General features: G+C 33.0%; 1 protein-coding gene across 2 annotated transcripts in view; it reads right to left on the reverse strand.

The window, feature by feature from the left end:
* Positions 1-22,736, reverse strand: part of LOC130900966 (probable multidrug resistance-associated protein lethal(2)03659) — a 36,929-nt gene that overhangs the window by 8,389 nt on the left and 5,804 nt on the right. For both annotated transcript variants that reach the window (XM_057811997.1, XM_057811996.1), the window contains exons 4-13: positions 22,483-22,705; positions 20,637-20,793; positions 18,186-18,399; positions 15,460-15,841; positions 14,185-14,464; positions 11,304-11,577; positions 7,482-7,651; positions 4,671-4,847; positions 3,421-3,568; positions 545-695 (exon numbers count right to left, since the gene is read on the reverse strand). In XM_057811997.1, coding sequence (XP_057667980.1) covers positions 545-695; positions 3,421-3,568; positions 4,671-4,847; positions 7,482-7,651; positions 11,304-11,577; positions 14,185-14,464; positions 15,460-15,841; positions 18,186-18,399; positions 20,637-20,793; positions 22,483-22,705 — 2,176 coding nt within the window. The remainder of the gene's footprint in view (positions 1-544; positions 696-3,420; positions 3,569-4,670; positions 4,848-7,481; positions 7,652-11,303; positions 11,578-14,184; positions 14,465-15,459; positions 15,842-18,185; positions 18,400-20,636; positions 20,794-22,482; positions 22,706-22,736) is intronic.

Below are 22,736 nucleotides of genomic sequence, written 5' to 3' on the forward strand. Positions count from 1 at the left end.
AGGAATGGCGTCTTGTATTCGGTAAAACCATGGAAATGAAAGCAGGGAACAAGCACTTGCACTATAGAGGGAAGCCTTGAGTATGGTTGAGTTATGGTGAGATATAAGCGAGATTATTACTCTTGATCGAGTTTTCTGTACAAAGCCACTACTCGCCAAATTTAATATTTGAAAGACCACGACAGACTAGATTGAAGCTAATCCTTTACTATCCAAGAGCTGTACTTACAAGATTAATTAATTAATCTGGAACCATTGATAATATTCATACTGAAATAAACTTTCACCTTTAGTCTCTGAAGATGATAACTTGGTTATTGAAACGCGCGTCAGGCATTGCCATTGTGAATGTTGGTTTAGTGATAATGTAGACAGGGTTTGACTTCTTTTTTGTAATGTTTTATTCACAATATTATGTAATTCTTTATTCTCTTTATATTTGTAGAAATATTTATGATAAGAATTTCTATTTTGTCGATTTACTTTTACGATTTTTTCTCGAATTTGTTGAACTATTTATTGAATTAAAACAATTCATACTTACTGATACCCTCCAACCTCTTGACGTTTCGGCTTGTCCTGAGATAAATGTCTCTCAAGAAGAAAAATGTTATCATGACCATAAAAATTGGTATCAGCAAATAATAATCAACAATAGCCACTACTAATACAGCTCCTACTAAACTCAATAATAGCTAAAATAGTTATCATTATAATAATTTCACTATTATTCTTTTCTCTAAAAAATTGTAATTATATACAGTCCATCAAATTGTCCTATATTCTAACGTCATAACCAACCAATTCGCGAAAAATAGATGTACATATCAAGTAGTCAAAGTCATTGTTTCAATATTTTGTCATAAACTGTACGAAGACTACTACTTAAGTTTTGAGATATGGCAACAGTGATGTGAATATGTTAAAACTTACATTGCCATCATAAAGTTTGACATTTTTAATAGTGTACAAAACATTCGTCTTGTTCAAAAAATGAAATTAAGTCACGAACATTTTCGCTGGTTTTCCGAATTCACTCGTGGTAGCACTTCGCTACATGATGAATTTTGTGAATCTCGTCCAAAGTCTGCTGTTGTGCCAGAAAATATCGACGCTGTGCGTAAAATGGTATTGCAAGATCGTCAGATGACATACTGTGGCATCGCTGCATACTTGGGGATGAGTTCCACTCGCATATTAAAAGATTTTTTCGCGTTGGATACCGCATAATTGGCCAATCGCTCAAAAAAGATCGTGTCGATTGATGCAAAGAAATTCTGAAAATCAATTGCGGTGCTTCAAAGGACGTCAAAAAGATCTTGACAGGTGACGAATCATGGATTTATACATACCAATCAGAAACTAAATAACAATCTACTGTATGAGTCTTTCAAGACGCGTCAAATTCAGTAAATGTTGTTCGAGCACGAGGCACTTTGAACCAAATGTTCTCCACCACGGCAATGCGAGCTCCCATACATCAGTTTAAGCAAAAACCTTATTGAAAACATCGAATTGATGGGTCATTCGCCATAAAGTCCAATGATTGGCACCCAATGATTTCTCATTCCCGCAGATCAAAAATAAATTGCGAGGTCAACATTTTTCTACACCTGAATAAGCAGATTCGTTGAAATCACATGCATCACCTCAACAAGAATGGAAAAAATGCTTCGACAATTGTTTTCATTCGTCTATGTTAACTTAAATAACAACCCTCGTAGTTAGGTTAACACGTAACCTATTTTTAACGTAATTTTCACTACATTTTAATCAACCCATTGACTTGAAATTTTCCATACTTTCCTGCTTGTGATGGTAATAAATCATTCAATAAAAAAATCGCGTGCTTAGGTCCTCTACTCAAATGGTCGCAGAATCAAATCTGACATAGAAATGTATAATTTTGCATTATTAATTAAATTTACTAGACTTCAAAAATTTCATAACGACACAATGTAATTTAAAAAGTTTTGAAGCTATCAGAGGAGGTTAAAATGAATCTCTTAAGAATTTAATTAATATTCGTCGGTAAAAAATGGATAGAATATACTGTTAGTGACATCAGGGGAAATCTCAATTTGATGGACGCGTCTTTTGAATCTATTTCAACACACGCCTTGTATCTGGGAGATACAAAATAAATTTCACACTATTTATCATTCTAATATAAGATTTTAGATAAAAAATTATCCAATAGCTCAAATGAACAATTTAAAAGTTGTAGAAAACTATTGAAAAAATTATTGAGTACTCAAAAAAATTAATAAACTCACAACATCTTGAAAATTAACTCTCCTAAGAACTGTGAACCTTGTCAATTAGGAGGATCTCAACTTGAGAATGAAACATTTTATTTGAACTGAGAATCACTCATCCATTTGAAATTGAATATTTTTGTATAAAGCCATTAACATTGAAAAAAACAAGATAAGGAAAATTAATTTGATAATTAAAAATCAACAAAAAATCAAATATGTACAATCAATATAAAGTATAACGAAAACCTGTACATAAATAAAGAAACATATTGTTACGAACTCGTCAACGACATGAACCGTGAAACCAATCCTGCTCGATCATGTTAGTAGAATCTAAAATTTGGTGGACGTGTCAGGTACAAATTTCCGCGAATAGCTAGAAAGCGGTAGTTTCTTTATATTATTTTTTATAACCAGTTTACATTATGTTAGCTCCGTTTTTATAGAATAAATTTCTTGAAAGTCCTTTTCATTTATTCACATTCTAGAACCAAATTATAAAAAAATCTGTACTGTATAAATAGGCAGTTATTTATAAGCGAATCACTCAATAAACAAATTGATATCACCCCGGACACATAGGGATAGCTGAGTAAATTGTGATTTTCAATGAATAATATAAAAGTGTTTGATAATAAGTTAGTGAATAGTTTACTGTTTAGTGTATAAATAAAGTAAGAGCCACCATATGTATAAATTCACATCATCGTTAAATAAATTTAAAAAACATTGGAATATCGTGTTCGGTATTTGAACAAGGGTTTACTTTGGTTTTCTTTAACTTCAGTACATTTACTATTATTAAAGTAGCAATCATCTGAATAAAGAAAAGACAATGTTGCAGACAAAGATATTGACCACATCATCTTTAAGTATATATGGTGAGCCTTCCCAATTTTGTTTCCTCCAAACAATGCCGGGAATGATTTCTTGTTTGTAACTGCTGAGTTGGTGCACGGTAGAATAAGCTGAGCTGAAAGAAGGGTTAAAGTGTTTGTTAGCGTTCATATTCTATATTAGAAACCTCAACCCATATACCTGTCAGATACAAAGCGTGTATTGAAGTGTTAAGCAGACATTAAACTCATAAACACGTATATTTAGGCGTAAATAAAATCAATTTTATTGCATCTCATTTTCAAAAATTTCAAATACGTACTTGGGTGGTGTCACAAAAAGCATTCGGTAATAGTTCATCCACTTGTCCCAAATCTTTCGAAAAACGATTTAATATTCTGCCGGAGGTATTTAAATTGAAAAATAAAAGTACCGCATGTATAACACTTTCAAACATCCTATTGTGCAGTCTAAAAACGCAAATGGTATAAACGTGACAATATCTCAAATTGAGAGTGAACAGAATTTTCAATAAAATATACACGTCGCTTCTAGCTTCACGTAAAAAAAATAAGATGGTGATTACCCTTATGGAACTATCATAAATTTCCTAAAATTGAAAATAGAAACTTGTGTCTTTAATCTCCTTGTACTCGCAAAGTACTAACCATTGGTGTTTTTTCAACATTCCTTCTATATTATTAAGGACAGCGAAAAAAGGTATTATTAAAAAATGATAACTTAAAGTACGTTCATATTCACGACTGTTGCATTTAGTTATATTCGTCATTAATATACATTTTATCAAAATTATCGTTCCGACACCAATTATTACACTCACGATCTACAAGTGCATAGATTATATCTGCACCAGGACTATTATGAACTCTCAACTTGGCTCTAGACTAACATTTTTCGAATAAATTAGAATAATGACCGAACAGAATTTGAATGGTTCTTTTTTCATGAGGAGGTATTAAATTTAGGCGTGTACATGCACGTGATCTAAAAGGACCACGCTCAATATTTTCAATACTTGGGCTCCGGCAAATTTTTCAGAAACTTGGCATAATGATTGGAGTAAGCTGATTAAAAGTCTCAATGGGCGCGAAGCTCAAAACTCCCAACCCCGTCAAAACGACCCCAAAAGTGTCCGAAGGTACCCTGGGAGGAAGGGAATTGGTTTTGGACAATTGTTCTGGAACTGTTCTGGAACTACCCCTGAAACGTCCAAGGGTACTATGTAAGGAAATACCTCATTGCCTTACATGATTCACTCCATAGATTATTTTCGATAGTGGGATGTGGTTTTAAAGCTTTGTGCATTCTAAGACTTTTGAATTCAATTTCAAAGCTTATAGTCCTTTGCGAGTACACGGAAATTATGAAATCCAAGTTCCTATTTTTACTTGGTATGAGAAAAAAATTATAACTCAATTTCACTCAACTTAGAAATAACATCTCGAAAAGGGGAGTGCTGAGAGGTTTTCGCTATAGGAAAAATCTATAATCATTTCATAATGGCAATCACCAGAATTTATATGGAAGATAAAATAGAGAAATGCTTATTACCTTTGAGATGCTCTCATACAAATTGTATAATAAACTATAGATCTTAAAATCGCTATAACGATCGTCCCTACAATTAGCACATTATAAATAATGATGAAGTCATTCCTCGAGAAACGGTTAAAAAATGTCATCGCCTCAGCTGATCCCCTGTGCATTCGAAGCTCTTCCACGTTAACCCTATAAAAAAATTTTGAATTGTTTCACTACTACTAGACAATTTTTACGAGGAATTTGCAATGATAGGTTTGTTCCAACTGATTGATTATGCGCGATATGGAAAATATGTACCAACAGTACCCAGTTCGAGAAATGAATAATTTTTTTTACGTTCCAGCAACTAATTGAACTAATTCAGTAGTAGTTCGAATCGAGCAAAAAACTTTTGAATAAATTTTGAAACATATTGTATTGAGCTTTATCTGATTATTTAGATTATTCGTGGTTTTCGGTAACTAAATAAGCCTAGTAACTCTTAACAAAACAAGTACGGGTTTTCGAAATTTTGAAACGCGAATAAATCGAAATCTAAGAGGAATTCGAAAAAAACTGCCCGAACAAAAAATGTAGAGCACGAAATTTTCTACAAAAAGGTCTCCGTAATTTTTTCGTTGGATCCACTATTTCTGAGTAAATCTCCTTTAACGCCGAAAGCCGGAGCATCCGCTCGAACAAAAGAATCAAAATTCATTCATGGTTAAGATTCCTATTTTATACTCGGGTAAGCTAACATAATTTTCGACAAAGAAGTACAAGTATATTGGGCACATAAGCATTTGATATATTTCATCACTATTTATCAATATTTTCATGTATATAACACACATGAATTACTTTTTGATTTCAAATGAACTAACTTTAAAAAAACGCGATAATGAACACTATCTTTGGTTGATTGTTATTTCAATATCTACAGACTTCTTAATAGTTTCTCTTTCACAAAAATGTGGGTACTCATTTTGAAGCATAGAATCTCAGATTCAAATTTATACAAAAACATTCTCAGGATAGTATATCCTTATTCTCACAATTTTGAAAATGCATAGAAAGTTCGAAATGTCCCGTTTTTCCTTAAATATGTCCTTAAATATCCAAAAGAAAGTTTATTCGAAAGTTTTGAGTTGTATTTGTGAAAGCACGTTACACAGAATCGATTGCGAGTCGTTACATTGTATTCAGATATTTGGTTTAAGAGAACAAAAGCTTTCTTCCCATTTCTTTCCCATGAGAAATCTTGCCACCTGCAGAGATGTCAACAACGTGCGTGCGCGTACGACGTGTTTAGAAGTAAACAGAAGTAAAGTCTTGGAGAACATTGTCGAATATTTCTTTCTAATAACCTTTTCATCATACAATACTTTTTTTAGACAATAGGAACATGCTATATTAAACTGATAATGAATCTAATTGAATCAAATATATTTTCGAGAGTCCATTTTACGGTGAAAATTGATAAGTTAGGAAAAAATTGGAACCTTTTTTGTACAGAATATTGTGCTCTTAATTTTGATGTTAGGAAAAAATACTCGAGCAAAAATTTTTGGAGAATTTTGTGCTCTACAGTTTTTTTTGAATTCTACGTGGTTTTCGAGTTATTCGCGATTCAAAATATTTTTGAGCGTTCAAACCCATTTTACAATGGAAATTTTGAAGTTAGGATGTTCCCTTCTCATCAGAGCCCAAAACCTCTATAACTTAAAATACGCAAACTTAAATAAGTAATATCTGTATTGTCCCTCAGTAACTTAAAGAAATGTTTCCACAGCCTTTATAACATAAAATTGTTTGTCAATTTTGAAAGAGTGTGCAAAACAAAACGCTTCGGTTTTTATTGCTTGCACGTGTTCACTAGTTAAATTTTTAAGGTTAACAATACATATGTCACCTATTGTTTGCTTCTTCCAAATTCTTTAAAGCTTTGCGGCGGTTAACCTTAAGATAACGGCTTGCTTGGATCATAAGCTTTTGATCATTGTCCTGGAAACATCGCTGTGTGATAAAACTGGCTTAAAATGAGTTCAAAAAGAAAACTAAAAACACTCACATACGCTGATAAATTAAAAGCTATAGAAGCAGTGAAAAATGGATTGAAAAGGAAAGAAGTTGCAGCTCAGTTTGGGATACATGAGAGACATTATCAATCATCATTAAAAAAGAAGCTGAAATCTTGAAGAAACAAGAATCAGGAGAAAGATGTAAAAGACGAAAAATTGCCGAATTCCGTAATTTAGAACAATGTTTGTTTACGTGGTTCCAACAGTGTTGAAACCAAAACATCAGTCTTAGTGGACCCATACTGAAAGAAAAAGCTCCCTGAAAATCAAAAATTTGAAATCCTGCAATGGCTGGTTAGACTTCTATCGAATTTTTTGTTTTTCTTTAGTTGGACTTCAGTACAGTATTTTATATTATTTTTTAATGAAGTTTGTTAATTATTTTAAAACTGGTCTTCTTCGAGAAAACCATTAATTAGAATAGCTGTAATTTCAAGATAAGAATTTCTTACTATTTTGTTGTCCGTTTTCACAAGGTTGCCAATTTTTAGTTTAAAAGTTCTTTAGCATGCAAATTCTTAAACAAACGGTTCTTCACTCCATCAATCAAGCAATAAAAAATTCCTTTATCGTAATTTAAAAAGAAATCGAAGTATACATGTATGAAATATATATTTAGTGTATGACATACATCTGTACTAGAGAAAGAAAAGCATTTTTGATAAGGGGGAGATTGCAAAATTCCATTATTTCTAGGAAATTACCAATTACGAAACGTTAAATCTATTTGTCAAGAATATATCCATTATCACGTACTTACCATTGTGCTAGGAAATAATCCCCGAAACTTGCAACAAATTGGGCGAATAAAAATAAAAATACCATACAGAATATTCCGCAACCATTCGCACCAGCTTTAAAATATTCTGTGTAATTAGTAAATTCGACTGCTCCAACAGTTCTCATTTCTGGTACAACTAAAGGACGTGTCTGAAAATTTATAACTCGTAAAAGTTCACAATTATTTCATTATTCACATAAAGTGTTATTATCTATACTGTTACGAATTCTCGTACTGATTTAGACTGTGAAACCGATCCTTTTCCAATATGTGACTGTTTCTTCAAAAACATGTTTGTATATAAAGCGAAAGTATAGTCAGTTATCAATTTGATGGCATAGTGACAAAATGATGTGAACAGTTATTTAAATAAATCAGATATTGAGTTTTAGTGAATAGTTCAGTGTGTAAGTGTTAGTAAATAAATGAATAACTGAGTGTACAGCTACATCCCACCCGCTTTGTATTAAAAACTGTTTCCCTAAATAAGAACATTACAAAAAGATGTTAGTTAGAGTTGTCGAAATATGGGGCACTGGTTTAGGATACTAGAACTAGCCTGAATACTACGAGGAACAATTTCTCAAAGGTGAGGTTAGGTGAGCTTACTTATTTGCAACCAGTCCAACAATTTCACTAGAAGTGATTCTAAGTTTCCTACCTCTCCACATAGTAATGGAATGCGTGGCAGGAAAAACATCAATTAGAATGTTCAGAGACGAAAGCACCAAAGAAAAACCGTCCCTAAATAATGAACAAAATAGGGACATGCCTCAGGATAATATATCGAAAAATTTAGCTTTGAAAAAAAATTTACCTCAATTCTAAGCTATAGAAATAAGAGGGATTATAACACCATAAAAGAAATGAACAGAAATGCCTTTAAATGGTATCCGGACGAATCTTAAGCAGGAGACAAAACTGGAATAGGAGTGTACGGGCCCAGGACTAAACACTCTGGAAGATTGGGCAACACAACAAGTATTTTTAAAGCAGAAATCTATGCAATTAAAAAATGTGTCCAGCTCTATCTAAACAGGAAATATGGTAAACAGGAGATCATCATCCTGTCCGAAAGCCAAGCAGTCATTAGAGCTTCATGTTCCAATATCATAAAATCCAAACTCGTTTGAAATTGCCTCAAGAAATTAAACAAGCTAGGCAAGAAAAATAAAGTTACCCTACAATGGATTCCGGCACACACCGGAATGAAGGGAAATGAAATAGTTGATAAGCTCGCTAAAGCTGGAGCAGACAAGTCCTTCATGGGACCTGAACCCTTCTAGGGTATCATCTATAGAACAATGGAAAAAAACACTAGACAAGAAGATAGATAGGAGCAAAACCAACTATTGGGACAACCTATAGGGGCTACGACAGGTAAATACTCTCCTGGGAAACTATAACCAGAGGATTTGCTGAATGTAGTATAAATCTACGAATGCTGACAAGAGTCCTATCGGGAAAATAGTGCAATAGAAACAAAAATTTGGGAGAAATAATGGAAAAGACTAAGTGATACCAGACATAGATAAAAAACAAAAATCAATGAAAGGAAAAATAAAGAAGTAACAGCTGATATTGGTACATAGTATCATACTAATAAAGTGATATAGATTAATGAGAATAATAATAAAGGCTGACAAAAATATTAAAAAAGGACCTAAAAATAAATTGATAAACTGGGAGTGTGGAAGAACTTTAGAAAAATTGAAGAAAATGGCGAAAATTGAATCGATACGAGGATGTATTGATATCTAGTTAGCCTAGACCAGTTCCATGCATAAACAAAATATTGCGTTACCATAGCAACGAACAATAACTTATTAGAAGTGTCAGTGTAAAGTTTGACGTCAAAAAAGTAAACCAGAGTTACGCAATAAATTAAAAGAAAAGTTCTTGCTTCAGTTTTTTGGGATTGACATGGAGTAATCATGATTGATTTTTGGATAAGGGTAGAACAATAACTGGAGATAACTATTCGATATTACTGACCACTCTAAGGGAAAAAATTAAAGAGAAAAGACGCGGAAAGCTATCTAAAGGTATTTTATTTTTGTAGGACAACGTCTCTGCACACAAATCTCATGTTGCCATGTAAAAAATTTTTGATTTAGGGTTTGAATTACTAGAGCACCCCCCTTATTCACTAGATTTGGTTTCGTCCGATTATCATCCCTTTCCTCAACTGAAAAAAAGTTTAAAAGGTCGTAAATTTTCTTTCAACGAGGAGGTGATAAAAGCTGTGGAGGTCTGGTTTGCATAGCAAAAAGAAACACTTTTTTTGAAAGGTCTAGAGACGTTGCAGGTTCGCTGTAATAAATGTATCCAATTAAGAGGAGAATATGTTGAGTAATAAAATATTTTGACATTGAAATTTTGTATGGTTCTATAGTAGGCTAATAATTTTTCAATACATCCTCGTATAAGAGCCATAAGATATTTGAAAAAGCAGAACAATGTTATTACTAACAATTTGAAAATTTATACTATATGTATAATCAAAATTTCGAGTTTTTTGGCATAGATCTAAGGAATTAATATTTATACAGCTCTTTATGTCATTCTACCAAGCTGATTCGTGTCACTACAATCTTTGGAAAACAATTTGTCTAAAAAGCAATATTGCTATGCCATGATTTAAAGTCTTTATTTAATTTAATTTAACTTAATTCATATTAGATTAGACAAGCTAGGACGTAAAGACGTGAATCTACCTCGCTAACACTTTGACCTATTGTTTAGGTCTGTTCACCAGTTAGGTATCACCGACTTTGCAAAGTGAGCTACCCGTTCTGGGAGCTATGCGGCTTCTGGCTTTAAAAAGCTTGAATTTAAGTACTGTAGTCTTTGTTTATAGATTGCCTTGCACTCACAAAGGAGGTGTTTGGCGGTTTCCTTTGGTTCTTTACAGAAACGACAAGAGCTGACGGGAGTTTCTCTGATGTTAACCAGATACTAGTTAACCGGACCGTGTCCAGTAGACATACCTGTATCTCTCCTTAGCTCGTGTTTGTTCAATAAAAGTGCTTTTTGAGATCAACTGGTAGAAAGAAATCTTTTCGATTGTTTCAGATCTGGTGTCTTATTTCATGTTTCTGATTTCTTCTCGTTGTTTTCCCACTTTTTTATGACCATAACTACTAGCTTTGACTTAATTTTATAAGAGTCAAGTGCTCATAGGGCTACGCTGCTATCTGACAGAATGAATTTCTTGGCACTGCAGTAATGACGTTGTACGCAACAAGCTGCGCATGTAAGGAAAGCATATGTTTCCGACAAAAAAAATAGAAGGTACTGATCCCATTCGGATAGCGAGCTTGGTTCTTGGGCCATGTATTCCTGCTCCTACTTGTCCATTTTCCGTTATAGAGCCATCAGTTTAGAATACTAATAAGCCTCGTGGTTCAATCTTTGAATTTGTCCATCGCTGTAGACTTGTTATTATAATTTTCTAGTTTTTAGTAAAGCATAGTTTGGAAGGCGTGAGATCCGTGATCATATCTATTGACATCTTATATTTCTTTAGAATGATGAGATATCGAGTTAGGTCGCAGGGCTTCAAGTTCTGTTCCTTGTATGCCTTTATTGACACTTTATTGCACTTTCTATATTGCAAGGGGCAATTTTAAGAGGACTGCCCTGAGACATCACCGTGTCGCTCCTGATATCGCAAGGCAAACCACCCTTTGCAACTTATCTAGTGTTGTTTACCCACTTTTGGTCTCTAGTTAATTACCCAATTACAAATGATCAATGATAATTAATATTATTTGTTTTTCTTATTTTCCTTAAACTTACCTTTCTACCTTCAATATCGATCATACTGTTAAACACCGCGCTAGTTACAGAAATACCTTTGAGTAATTTTTCAACTTCTTTTTCTTCCACTGGCGTTGTAGTCGAAATTTCTTTCAATATATGCGCAAATTGTGGAATATCATCTTGTCCTATCAAATCCATATACGGACCCTGGCATTGAACGACTCCTTCGTTCATGATAACAATATGATCGGCTCGTTTCAAATATTGCAGCTGGTGCGTTATCAAAATGACTATTTTATCTTTAAGATACCTAAATAGACAAAAATTTGATGCAGTTCAATCAGTTAGGTTGTGTTATACTAAATTAGTAGGGTACGATCAATATCGATAATACTATTAATTCTTATTTTATCCATTACACTCACAGGTTCATAGTAGGTTAAGATCCGCCGTTTAAATGATGCTAAGAACTATTTGCAATCAATGCGATCATTTGGTAATTTGGCAAAGTGAGTACCACATGAATTTACAAAAAACAACTGCAATCGAACGAAATCGGCATTTGGCTCCTCTCTCGTCGGGTGGCAGTTTTTCTCTGCTTAAAGCTTATCTGAATTGATTGTTACAATGCTTAGACAAAAACCAATTCACGAATATAGAATAAATTTTGTACCCATTCTAACCAACTTTCTACAATGTGTGAGATTCCATTCTTAAACGATTTTTGGTAATTTTCTGTAGAGGGTTGGTGTCCCTGAATAACAATTTCATTTTGACAGCTGACTGAACGATGGATAATATTTTGACGAATATATAACGTTGAGTTTAACATAGAATAAGTCTTCCAAATTCATAACTTTTTTTACAGCAAAGTAACACCCTTTCGGTGATAATAGTGGCCCTTTATCTGAACACCAAGCCATACATTTTCCATATTCTTATTCATAATTGTTTTTTTTAAATCAACAGTTAGAAAATTATTTATGACAGTAGAGACCATGTCCCGCAATTATGGAGGTGAAAATTGAAGTTCTTCACCCGACATTCCACTTACAAGATGAGATTTTTTCTGACTCGAACGAACTTTTAAATACAAAGTATTTCGAAAGTCAACTGTCAAACATGAATCAGTGCTGCCAACGGACCTCCTACGTTACGGTGTAATTTCCGTAAGGTACATTTATAACAATTTTTCTATAAATGAATAATTTGAATAGAAGCGGAAGTATAAAACACTCGTAACAGAGGCCATTCCAGCATTCGTTCCTACTGTTTTTGCAGCTCTTGCTGGAATGAAAAGTCTTCTGTTACTTATATTTTGATATATTATTCCGCATGTGTTGAGAGATTCTCACTAAAATTTAAGTCATTTTGGATGCTTCATTTCTATTTGACAATCGTATGAGTGAGTTTTTGTGAGGATTTTTCAAAAAATGGAAGAAAATTGAGTATCAAGCTGTCAATGTTTTCGTTATCTCTTTTTCCATCGAACCAATTCCTTCTCACAATTTTTTTTCTGGCTACTGCCTTTAATATCGCTCTAATTCGTTTCGTTCCTAGATCAGCTATTTTTTTGGAAAACATTCCAATAACAAAGAGTGTATCAAAAACACTTGGATAGAATTTGTATACTTTTAGATAAACATGATAGCATTACTGCTGTATCAAAAAAAAAATTGCAAACATGGATTAAAACTCAAATCTTATCATAAAAAACTTCAATTCACAATTCAAAATGGAACAAATTAATGAAATTGATTTTTTTATGTCACTTTATATAGAATTTATAATTAAATAAGAACCGAATGGTATACAAAACCAATTTGGTACTCAAAATATTCAAATTTCAATTCATATTATCCTGTATCACAAAAAAGAAAAGTGATATTATCAGATCCGGAATTTAAACGCTAAGCTATTCAAAAGGCGAAAGCTGCATTAAAAAAAATAAGTATCCTAAAAAAATAATGTATAACATATTCAAGAAAAGGGTAAGCAGATACTACAATCAATAATTGAACAAAATAGAAACTAAATGTGAAAATATAAAACATTTTTCCTAGTCATATGCAAGTACTTTTCCAACAACTATAAAAATTATATTGTGGTAAAAACAGATTTCTATTTTGATATTCATCTTGTAGATGATCTATTTATTAATATAATTATTTAAATTTTCAATGTCAAGTCATACTTTTTTTTGAAAGAGGCCTTAAATCAAGAATATTGAGAAATTTCGTTATTATTGGAAAACTACATTAAATGCACAACATTTAAAATAAGTGATGTTCAAACTTTATTTACTAAAGCTTTAAATAATGTTATCCAAACCAATTGGAGTAAGGCAATCCAAATGTGGGACATTGATAATTTAATGGAAAAACAAGTGGAACCTCTAATAATAAATTTAAGAGCAATTCGTCCTCGTCGGAATCAGATTCCGATTTTGATTAAAATAAAAATTCATCCGCCCTTTCTTTCTTAGATATTACTTTACAGTATTAGGTACTCTTACATTTTTATTTAATATACCATAAATTTGAAAAACCGTCTAGCTATTTAAGGTTAGGGAAAACAAAATTACGATTAAAATAATAATTATATATATTTATAGATACTTTTAAAAAAGTCAAGGCAACGTGTGAAATATGTAGGTATAACATTTAGTAGTTAACTAAGTGAACGATGATTTTAATGTATGAATGCTATGCAATTGATAAATAAAAGTATCATTTATATGATATGATATTAAAATAAAGTATTTAAAATTCAAATAAAAAGGTTAGTTTGAAAAAAGCATTTAAAATTCAATTCAAATTTGCCACTAAATACCTTTTAGTGTTGTGTATGGTGTGATTCAGGCTTACAGTGATTACTCTCTGTAATGAGCGGCCAGATTATAGACGCGATAAATTACCTCTTTATGCATCCTTCGAACAGTTGTTGTCCGACATGTATATCGACGGCGGACAAAGGATCATCCAACAAATAAATATCAGCCTCCTTGTAAACGCACCTCGCCAAATTCACTCTGGCTCTTTGTCCGCCGCTTAGAGAAATTCCTCTCTCCCCCACAATGGTTCTATCTCCGAATGGAAGCATGGAAAAATCTCTAGTGAGAGCACAGACTTTAACAACATCTCTGTATCTTTGATAATTGAATTCCCTACCAAACAGGATGTTTTGTCTGACGGAACCTTGAAATAGACCGTACAATATTAATATTTTAGTATGAACCAAACTTATTCAATGAAATCAGTTATATTATGATAATTCTAAGAACGCTGTCGTAGTGCTTTAATAGTTATTAGATCTCTATTGAATCATGGTATGAAGAAAGCCTCTTCTAAATGATTTCCCAGTTCTATTAGTTGGAATTCTTTTTCTAAAATCTTATCTCCTCCGCAATATTCTGTGGCTTCTTTCTCGATATTTTCTAAAATAGAATTTCAGTGATTTGAATGTCTTTTCTTCTTTTGATAAAGTATATTTAAACCTTATCATCCTATAAAAGATGTGAGTAACTTTGTTTTTTTCCTTCTTATTCTTCATCGTACGTTAGGACTTAGTCCTGTGTTTGCATCAATGGTTGCCCAGATACAGCTGAGAGGATCAAGATCAGCTTTCATCTGACATTCTGTTCACGTGGTCTCTCCATTCCCTTCGCCGATTTCTCGCCCATCTCACTACATCCTGGATGTATTTCATTATTTCTCTTGTGGTCAAATAATGTGTATCCCGCTATTGATCTTAGCGTTCGCATTTCAGAAGTATGTCATTACTGTTCTTGTATATTCTGACTTTGCTCCTGGTAGTCATATATTTATTCCGCCAAATTACATCTCCCTGGTACCCTGATATTAATGACGCTTTTGTTGTTTGAGCTTTCACTTCATTCTTTAGATTTCTATGATTTGTTTTTTCACTTAATCCATACATTTTGCTTTCCTTTGTACAAGAGATTCATAACATTCTTCTCATCATACTTTTTGGAATCACTTAGAGATTTCAAACATTTTTTTTCGTAATATAATCAGGCTATTTTTAAATATTTCGTTCGTTTAAATAAATATTTTATTTTAATTTCTTTAAGACTTTACACTTATTCTTTTCGTGTGCTGTTCTTTATAAATACTTATATGAAAGTGAAATAACAAAATTAGAACTATAGTTGCGTATGATGGAATAATACCTGCAAACAACCAAGCTTCTTGCGCAGCGTAAGAAACTACCCCATTCACTACAATTCTCCCGCTATATAATGGTAACTCTCCCATAACCATTTGAAGTATACAACTTTTTCCAGCACCTACTGGCCCTACGATAGCAAACAACGTTCCCGCCGTCAATCTAAAATTTATATCGTCCAAGCAAACGACGTCTCCATATTTGGCGATTCCGTGCGAGACATGAACAGACGCCTGTCTCCCATAAAAATTGTTAAACTTCCGGTCTTTCAAATGCCTTAATTTCTTTTGCCAATTTTCATCTAAGGGACTGGGATCTCCTATAGTGGTTTCTTCAGTTACCATAAATTCTTCGATTCGTTCTACCGAAACCATAGCTTCCGCTATCTTTAAATCATATTTTAGTCAATGAAATTAATAGTGAACAATAACAATATTATCTTTGTGAGATATGTCCATGAGGTAGTAACGCCAATGGAGACTAAAGCGAATGACATGTGCTAAGAAAAGATAAAGAAATATATGGATGAACCTCCTGTATAATTATTATCAACGCTAGTAGTCAAACCAAATATAAGAAACACCATGATTCTGACAGGAAATCAAGGATAATAAAAAAATAAAGCCTCAAATATAAATCCTTAAGAACAGCAGAATCGTTTGAGGAGTACAAGCAGATCCCAACAGAAATAAAAGCATTAGTTACACAAACAAAGAATAGAAGTTATGGAGAATGTCATCTACAGCCTGCAGAAATGATTATGGAATAAAGAAACAAAGAATAAAAAGCAGAGAACTGAATGAATTAGGTCAGATCAAATAGGAACTTTAAGGAAAGGAGATATTTAAGGAAAATATTTTCGCGAACAGGGATTGTAGTAACTGATATACAGATAGAAATAATATCCCCGATCGATTACAATATATATATACCATCATCACCTTAGTAAATTGATACTACATAAGCAAATATATTGCAGCAGAGCATTCGAGGTCTAGTCACAGTAGGTTTGACATTAAATTTTGTTGATCCACAAACGGACTTAGAGTTTGGGGAGGTTCAATCTTGCTTTGATTTGGAGTCGAAGCTAGACTAGAGAGTCGCCAATCCGCTAGAGTAAAAAATTGTTGAATGTGAACATACCACAACAGAATACACTGAGAGAAGTTTTCTAGGTACAATAAAATGTTTATATGTGTCACCTGGAAATACTCAATTTATCATTGTCAACGTCGGTAAGAGGTGGTGTTGCTTGTATTCTAATAGTCGATTTGTTAAAATGATAAGGACTGTTTTTAGTTTATAATTTGTTTATTGATGTATACTTCCAAAGATCGAACTAAGACTGGTTACATACCCTCGTCTTCACGACTAACCTGACTCACCTATATCTAAGGGTGGGAGATGCAATCTCCACTTGTTATATATTACAAGAATTTTGTACAACTGGATTAAAAGATATTTCACACACAAAAGTTTTTCCTACACAAAATATGAAGAAGAGCTCAAATATAACCAGAATTATTAATGAAAATAACATTTACCTATAAAATAAAGTTATCCCCCGTCAGATTACTCTCAATTATAAATAATAGTTTTGTCCCACCGATGCATCACTGTACGAAAGATTTCTACTACTAATCTACAGAATCTAATCTCTTCAATGTTGTGGAATCAATATCCTTTCATGTCCCTTTTCATGTATGTAAATAAGAACAAGGCGATTAAGATGTATGAGGAGTGCAATTTTTAGGCAAAATTATTACACAGAGATGGCTTTGTAAGCAGGTAAAATGATCAGTCTCCTACCTACCACAAATCGAGTCGTTTTTGACCATTTTCTCAAGACTTCATGTCGATTCGGATAGTTGATGAGCATCCACAGTAAGATTGGTCATCAATAGACATATCAAATTTTTTAACCGTAGTAACTACTCGTACATTTGAGATTCTTCCAACAAGTCATCTTTATAAGCTGTTCACATTCAACATTGAAACAGTTTCAGCGTAATTTTATTGTGCAAAAAATCACGATGTTCACTTGAACTTGGCATATCAATAAACGAAACAAAAAACGAAAACAAAGTAGTGCTAACAAAAAAAAATCACTACTACAGGCCACGTTGCCGATATCTTCAAAATGGTAATGTCTCGCAAACTAAGAAAGCTCTAACCACGACAATAGTATTATGATTATCATTGGAGTAGAGTCAGAATTGAAAAAAAATTAATGTTTCTTAGTGTAGTTTTGTGAGCTCTATAAATTTTTTTTTGGTATTTGATCGCTTTTAAAAGAATGTTATTATTTGTTTGTATCTAGATATAATGCACTGCGCGCATAACTGTACCTTGCTCATTAGGAATTCTTTCATTTTAACATCTCTCTAGCTATTTATGTTTTAAGATGTTTATTTCAAACATTTTGTTTATCACTTTATACCTGTTTGTAACAAATCAAAAAACATGTTTTTCTAATAGTTGAAATGGCGATTGTTAACGAAATTAGAATAATTAATAAAAATTATACAATTAAAAAATTTGGAGAATCTTAAGAATATATGAAAATAGAACACTTCACATCGTTATCTCAGAGTGTTCTGATCTACTTTATTTCTAGTAACGTCGCCCCCCGTTTACCCATTGCTTTTTGGATCAAGTTGTCGTGTCTGTGTATAGTTTTTCATTGTGCAATATTGAAAAAGTTCTTATCAATATTTATTTTTTACTTACCATTGCAACTCCTTGAGGAAAATACACTGTCATGGTTTGCCTCAATATCTGGTAATAGGAAATAATCATAAACGTTTTATCTGCTGTTATATTGTTGCCCAAAAATATAAAAGACATTACTGTTAAGAATATAGCAGATCTGGTTGTGAACATTATGAAAGACATTATTAGCCCTCGAATGTACGATGTCTGTATTAGAATTTTTAATTCTTTCCTACAATTAGAAAATAAATTCCATCGCTATTAAACCTTAACTATCTACTTTTAACATTTTAACTGTTTTCCTGCTTTTTTTGCTTATTTTCAAATTTTATAACCAAAATAAACAAATTTGTGATCAAATACGAATTTATTGGCCAGAAGTGGAAAACCAATCCCAGAAGATCAATCAGTCTCTATCACGACAATTCAAACTCTTATACATCAATTCAAACAAAAACGTTTTTGAACAGTCAAAACATCGAATTGATGGGTCAACCGCCATATAGTCCTTGTTTGGCACCCAATGATTTCTCATTCCCGCGGATCAAAAATAAATTGCGAGCTCAACATTTTTTTAAACTTGAGAAGTGAGAACCCTCGTAGTGTGTGGATCGGATAGTAATATATTTGATTATCCTTTGTCTTGTACTTTGAAGTCGTACGTTGTGTTGTTGTGACTTATTGGGATCTTAATAATTGAGTATTATACTCAAATTTGAGGTAAAATTGCCACATTTGCAATGCTAGACGTTTGTAAATACCAAAGATAATTCTCCAAGTTTACTGACTCTCATCGATCAAGAAAACCAACGATATTAGACATTGTTAAGGGCACCCATAGTTGCCCGATATCGCATCCTCGGAATTCTGTTTATACCCATCGTTATAAAATTTAGGTGATGTTCAAAATGCTCAATAATCTCAAAAATCAAATTATTTTTAATGGTCCGACATTGAAAATTTGCTCACTAGATGCCAAAATGTTATAACGAAAGTGACTACATTATTGATTGAAAATAAAAAAAATTATTCATTTGAATTTAATTTGAGAAAGCGACATCACTCTCCGCTCTCTCTTTTAGCCCCAACAAACAAATCCTTCAATAATATGCCAATAATAGTTATTTGTATGCCAAGGACTGAAAGTGCTACTTTGTTGGACGAGTCTGAAAATTGCGAGACGAGCGAAGCGAGGCGAGCAACAAACGTGTCCAACAAACTAGTGTTTCAGCCGCGGCGTACACAACATTTTTTAGACGACGTATAAGAATGTAACAAGAATTCTATTATATTTTCTCTGGTTAAAGTTTTCGATTTTTTTGCAGTGTACCCTTTGTTTTGTTTCTTCTTCTTTTTATTTGATGAGTTTTGGATATTTGTTGATGTGAACATATTGTTTTATTACGAGAGTACTTTTAATAATCGAGAATGTAGACCATAAAGCAAAACTTTTCCAGATTTTAGAATTTTCTTTTAAATAGGCGAGTACTACGTTTTCCCTTGGGTTTTTCGCTTTTTTCTGCTGACACCACTTCATAAAGATCTCGTACTGTTTTACGTACTTTGCACGAGATTTATCCGGCAACGAATTAAGAACAGCAGCATTGCTTTCTTCATTAATTTAGACAAAATTTCGGATAAAACAAATAGTTTCAGAAAATTAAAAATTTAAAGTTATGCAAAATCATCGAAACGAAACTGTCAAATGTCAACCTTGAAGAGGCTATGGTCACATTTAAGGAAGTTAAAGTTGTCTACTTCACAGCGTCCCGAAAGTGTTTTGCAGTACAGAACTTCCACTTTCACTACATGAAACACTCAAAATGCAACTTTCGGTATGTAAATGAATACAGAACGAACAACTTTCAGATGGCGTCTTCTAAAAAATATATTTTCAGAAAATGGATTCGAAATAAAGATCAGAAGTTGTTCAGAACTTCAGAAGATAGCGGTTTGTACAAAATTGCAGAAATACACTTCGTCCTTTGCCTTGAAATTCATCGGGATTCTCAATAGACTAGTTGTACACAACGTTTTTTGTGTACAGTTTTTCGCTTCAGACTTTCTGTTCATTAATATCAGAAGAAAAGAATTCGGTGAATATTTACATTATATTCAAATCGACGATGACCTCAGCTTTTCCTATTTTTTTATCGAATCCTACGGATATTTCCTTTCCTGAAGAAGCTAAACTAACATTTGCCACGTTGTGGTATCGTGTAACGTAACCTTAAATGGTAAGTTCTCATATTGCTTTTTTCAAAAGAATATCTCGAAAATACAAAGGAAACACCAATTACATTGTTTATCTTTAACAAACGATTATTACTAAACTAGACTAAACTTTAATAGACAACATTTTCTTGTGTGGGCGTAAAGAAAAGGAAAAAGAAAACGATAACTAAGAGAAATAAATCAGAATATAGAGAAAACAGGGAATATAATATACATTAAATATGATATTCTTACTTCCTCAGATGTTTTATTAATTCCGCAAATGCGTTTTCCCAAGCATACATTTTAATAACTTGGATAGATTGTATAATCTCGTTCATTTGTCTAACTCTTTCATCGGTTCTTGCGCCAGCATATTTTCTTAGTGTTGCTGATCTTACGCCAAAAAGTACTAAAATCATTCGTTAATAATATCAAGTACAATACAATATGTGGTTGAAGATGATATAAAAAATGAGAACGATAAAACAAACGAATATAGAACTTTTTATTTGTATTGTATCATGTTTAAAATATTCAGATTCTACTTTAAATCATTTACGAAACAGCAAAAGCAGCTTTATCTAATCTTAAATCCAAAATGTGCATTCTTACACCCAAATATACGGTTTTTAAGGGCTAATTTTGCCCTAGCTAACCTCGCTCAACTTAATCACATTTACATATCTGTACCTGTATATTTTTTATTTCCTAGTTACAATCTTTTTTACGAGCAAAAATAGCAGAGATATCAGCGTAGAAAACTCAAATTTTGAGTACTTTTTCATGTAAAAAGCAAAAACAGAAGGGTAAACCCTACCACATTCAAGTAGCTCGAGTGATGGCTATAGTGTTGAGGTGCTTGTAGATATTGATCTTGAGAGATATTGAGCTTCTGTAGGTTAGGAAGACTTGCCTTGGTACCTGACGTTCTGGTCATGTTCTGCATGTTGTTCATGAGCAACGTCGACCTGTCGAGTAAATTTGACAAATATAACTCTAGGTGGTATGGAATCTCGACAGTTTGGATGAGCATCTACCGTAGTAGTAGTAGTAGTATAGGTAAAACAGAATCAATTCAACGACCTTTCTTTTATGCTCTAAACCGTGCACGTTTCTGGTCAACTCTACATTACCTATAAGTTGAATTGCTCTTTTCTGCAATGCGTGGATAGACCATCCTTAGGATATAATTGGGAGCTCCAGATGTGCGAGAAATACTCCAAGGATAGACGAATCCAGGCCTTTCAGAGGATTATAAGCTGTTGTGGATTCAATCTTGAAGAGGGCTACAAGTTTTTGTGAAGCTGCTTTAATTATTTCGGCCACGTGGCTATGCCAGAGTATATCACTCCCAACCTCAATTACAAGCATACTAATTGGCCTTCCTTATGATTTTTTAGGTCCATACAAGCTGATTTAAACGGCGACGACAGAATGCATCGTCGAAGCCATAGATCGGGTAGGCATTATTATTATTTGAGAAAATTACTAAACCAGTCAATAAGTAGGTGAACATGATGATTTCTGGAACCGTTAATGATATTCATACTGAATACACAGTTTAGACTACCACTACACCAACACTCATGATTACACTGTCAGACGCGCGTTTCGATAACCAAGTTATAGTCTTCAGAGGTTAACTCTTTGCCTTCAGTATCTGAAGTCGATAACTTGGTTATCGAAACGCGCGTCTTACAATGTGGTAGTGGTGTAAACATTGTATTTAGTAGATCGGACCCTATCAGAAGACTTCGATGTGACCAGAGCCATTGCCCGAGATTTAGTATATTTCTCTGTAACCTCAGCTCATACTTTGATAATATACACCAGGAGAATTAGGCCGAATGACTACTAACTACTTTAGAATAGGCGATAAGTTCATGTTTCATATGTAGGTGTTAATTTATGAATGAACTTAAGGTGTATTCAAACCAAAAGCCTCTTATTTCAATAATTCCAAAGATAAAAACTATAAGATTTAGATCTGGGAGTATATTTGGAAGAAGTTTATAATTTGATAAATCGCGTAGTGAATAGCAAAGGAAAAAGATTTTACAGTAATTAAATATTTCAATTTTGGCTTTTGAAAACTTACATTGAAGCGGCATAACTATTATTATAGCAATAACTCCTACTAATGCTGACCATTGCACTTCTCTATACATAAAATATATAATGCAACACAATTGTAAAGGAGATATCCAGATATAATGGACAAACATAGCGGCTAGATCGAACCTATTTACATCGTTAGACATTAGGTTAACAACGTTTCCTACGGTACGTCCTCCTAATGATGTAAATTTTAACCTCAATACCTAAAATGTTCTAAATTACTATCTTAAGGAT

This window comes from Diorhabda carinulata, chromosome X, assembly GCF_026250575.1.
Source record: "Diorhabda carinulata isolate Delta chromosome X, icDioCari1.1, whole genome shotgun sequence".
NCBI lineage: Eukaryota > Metazoa > Arthropoda > Insecta > Coleoptera > Chrysomelidae > Diorhabda > Diorhabda carinulata.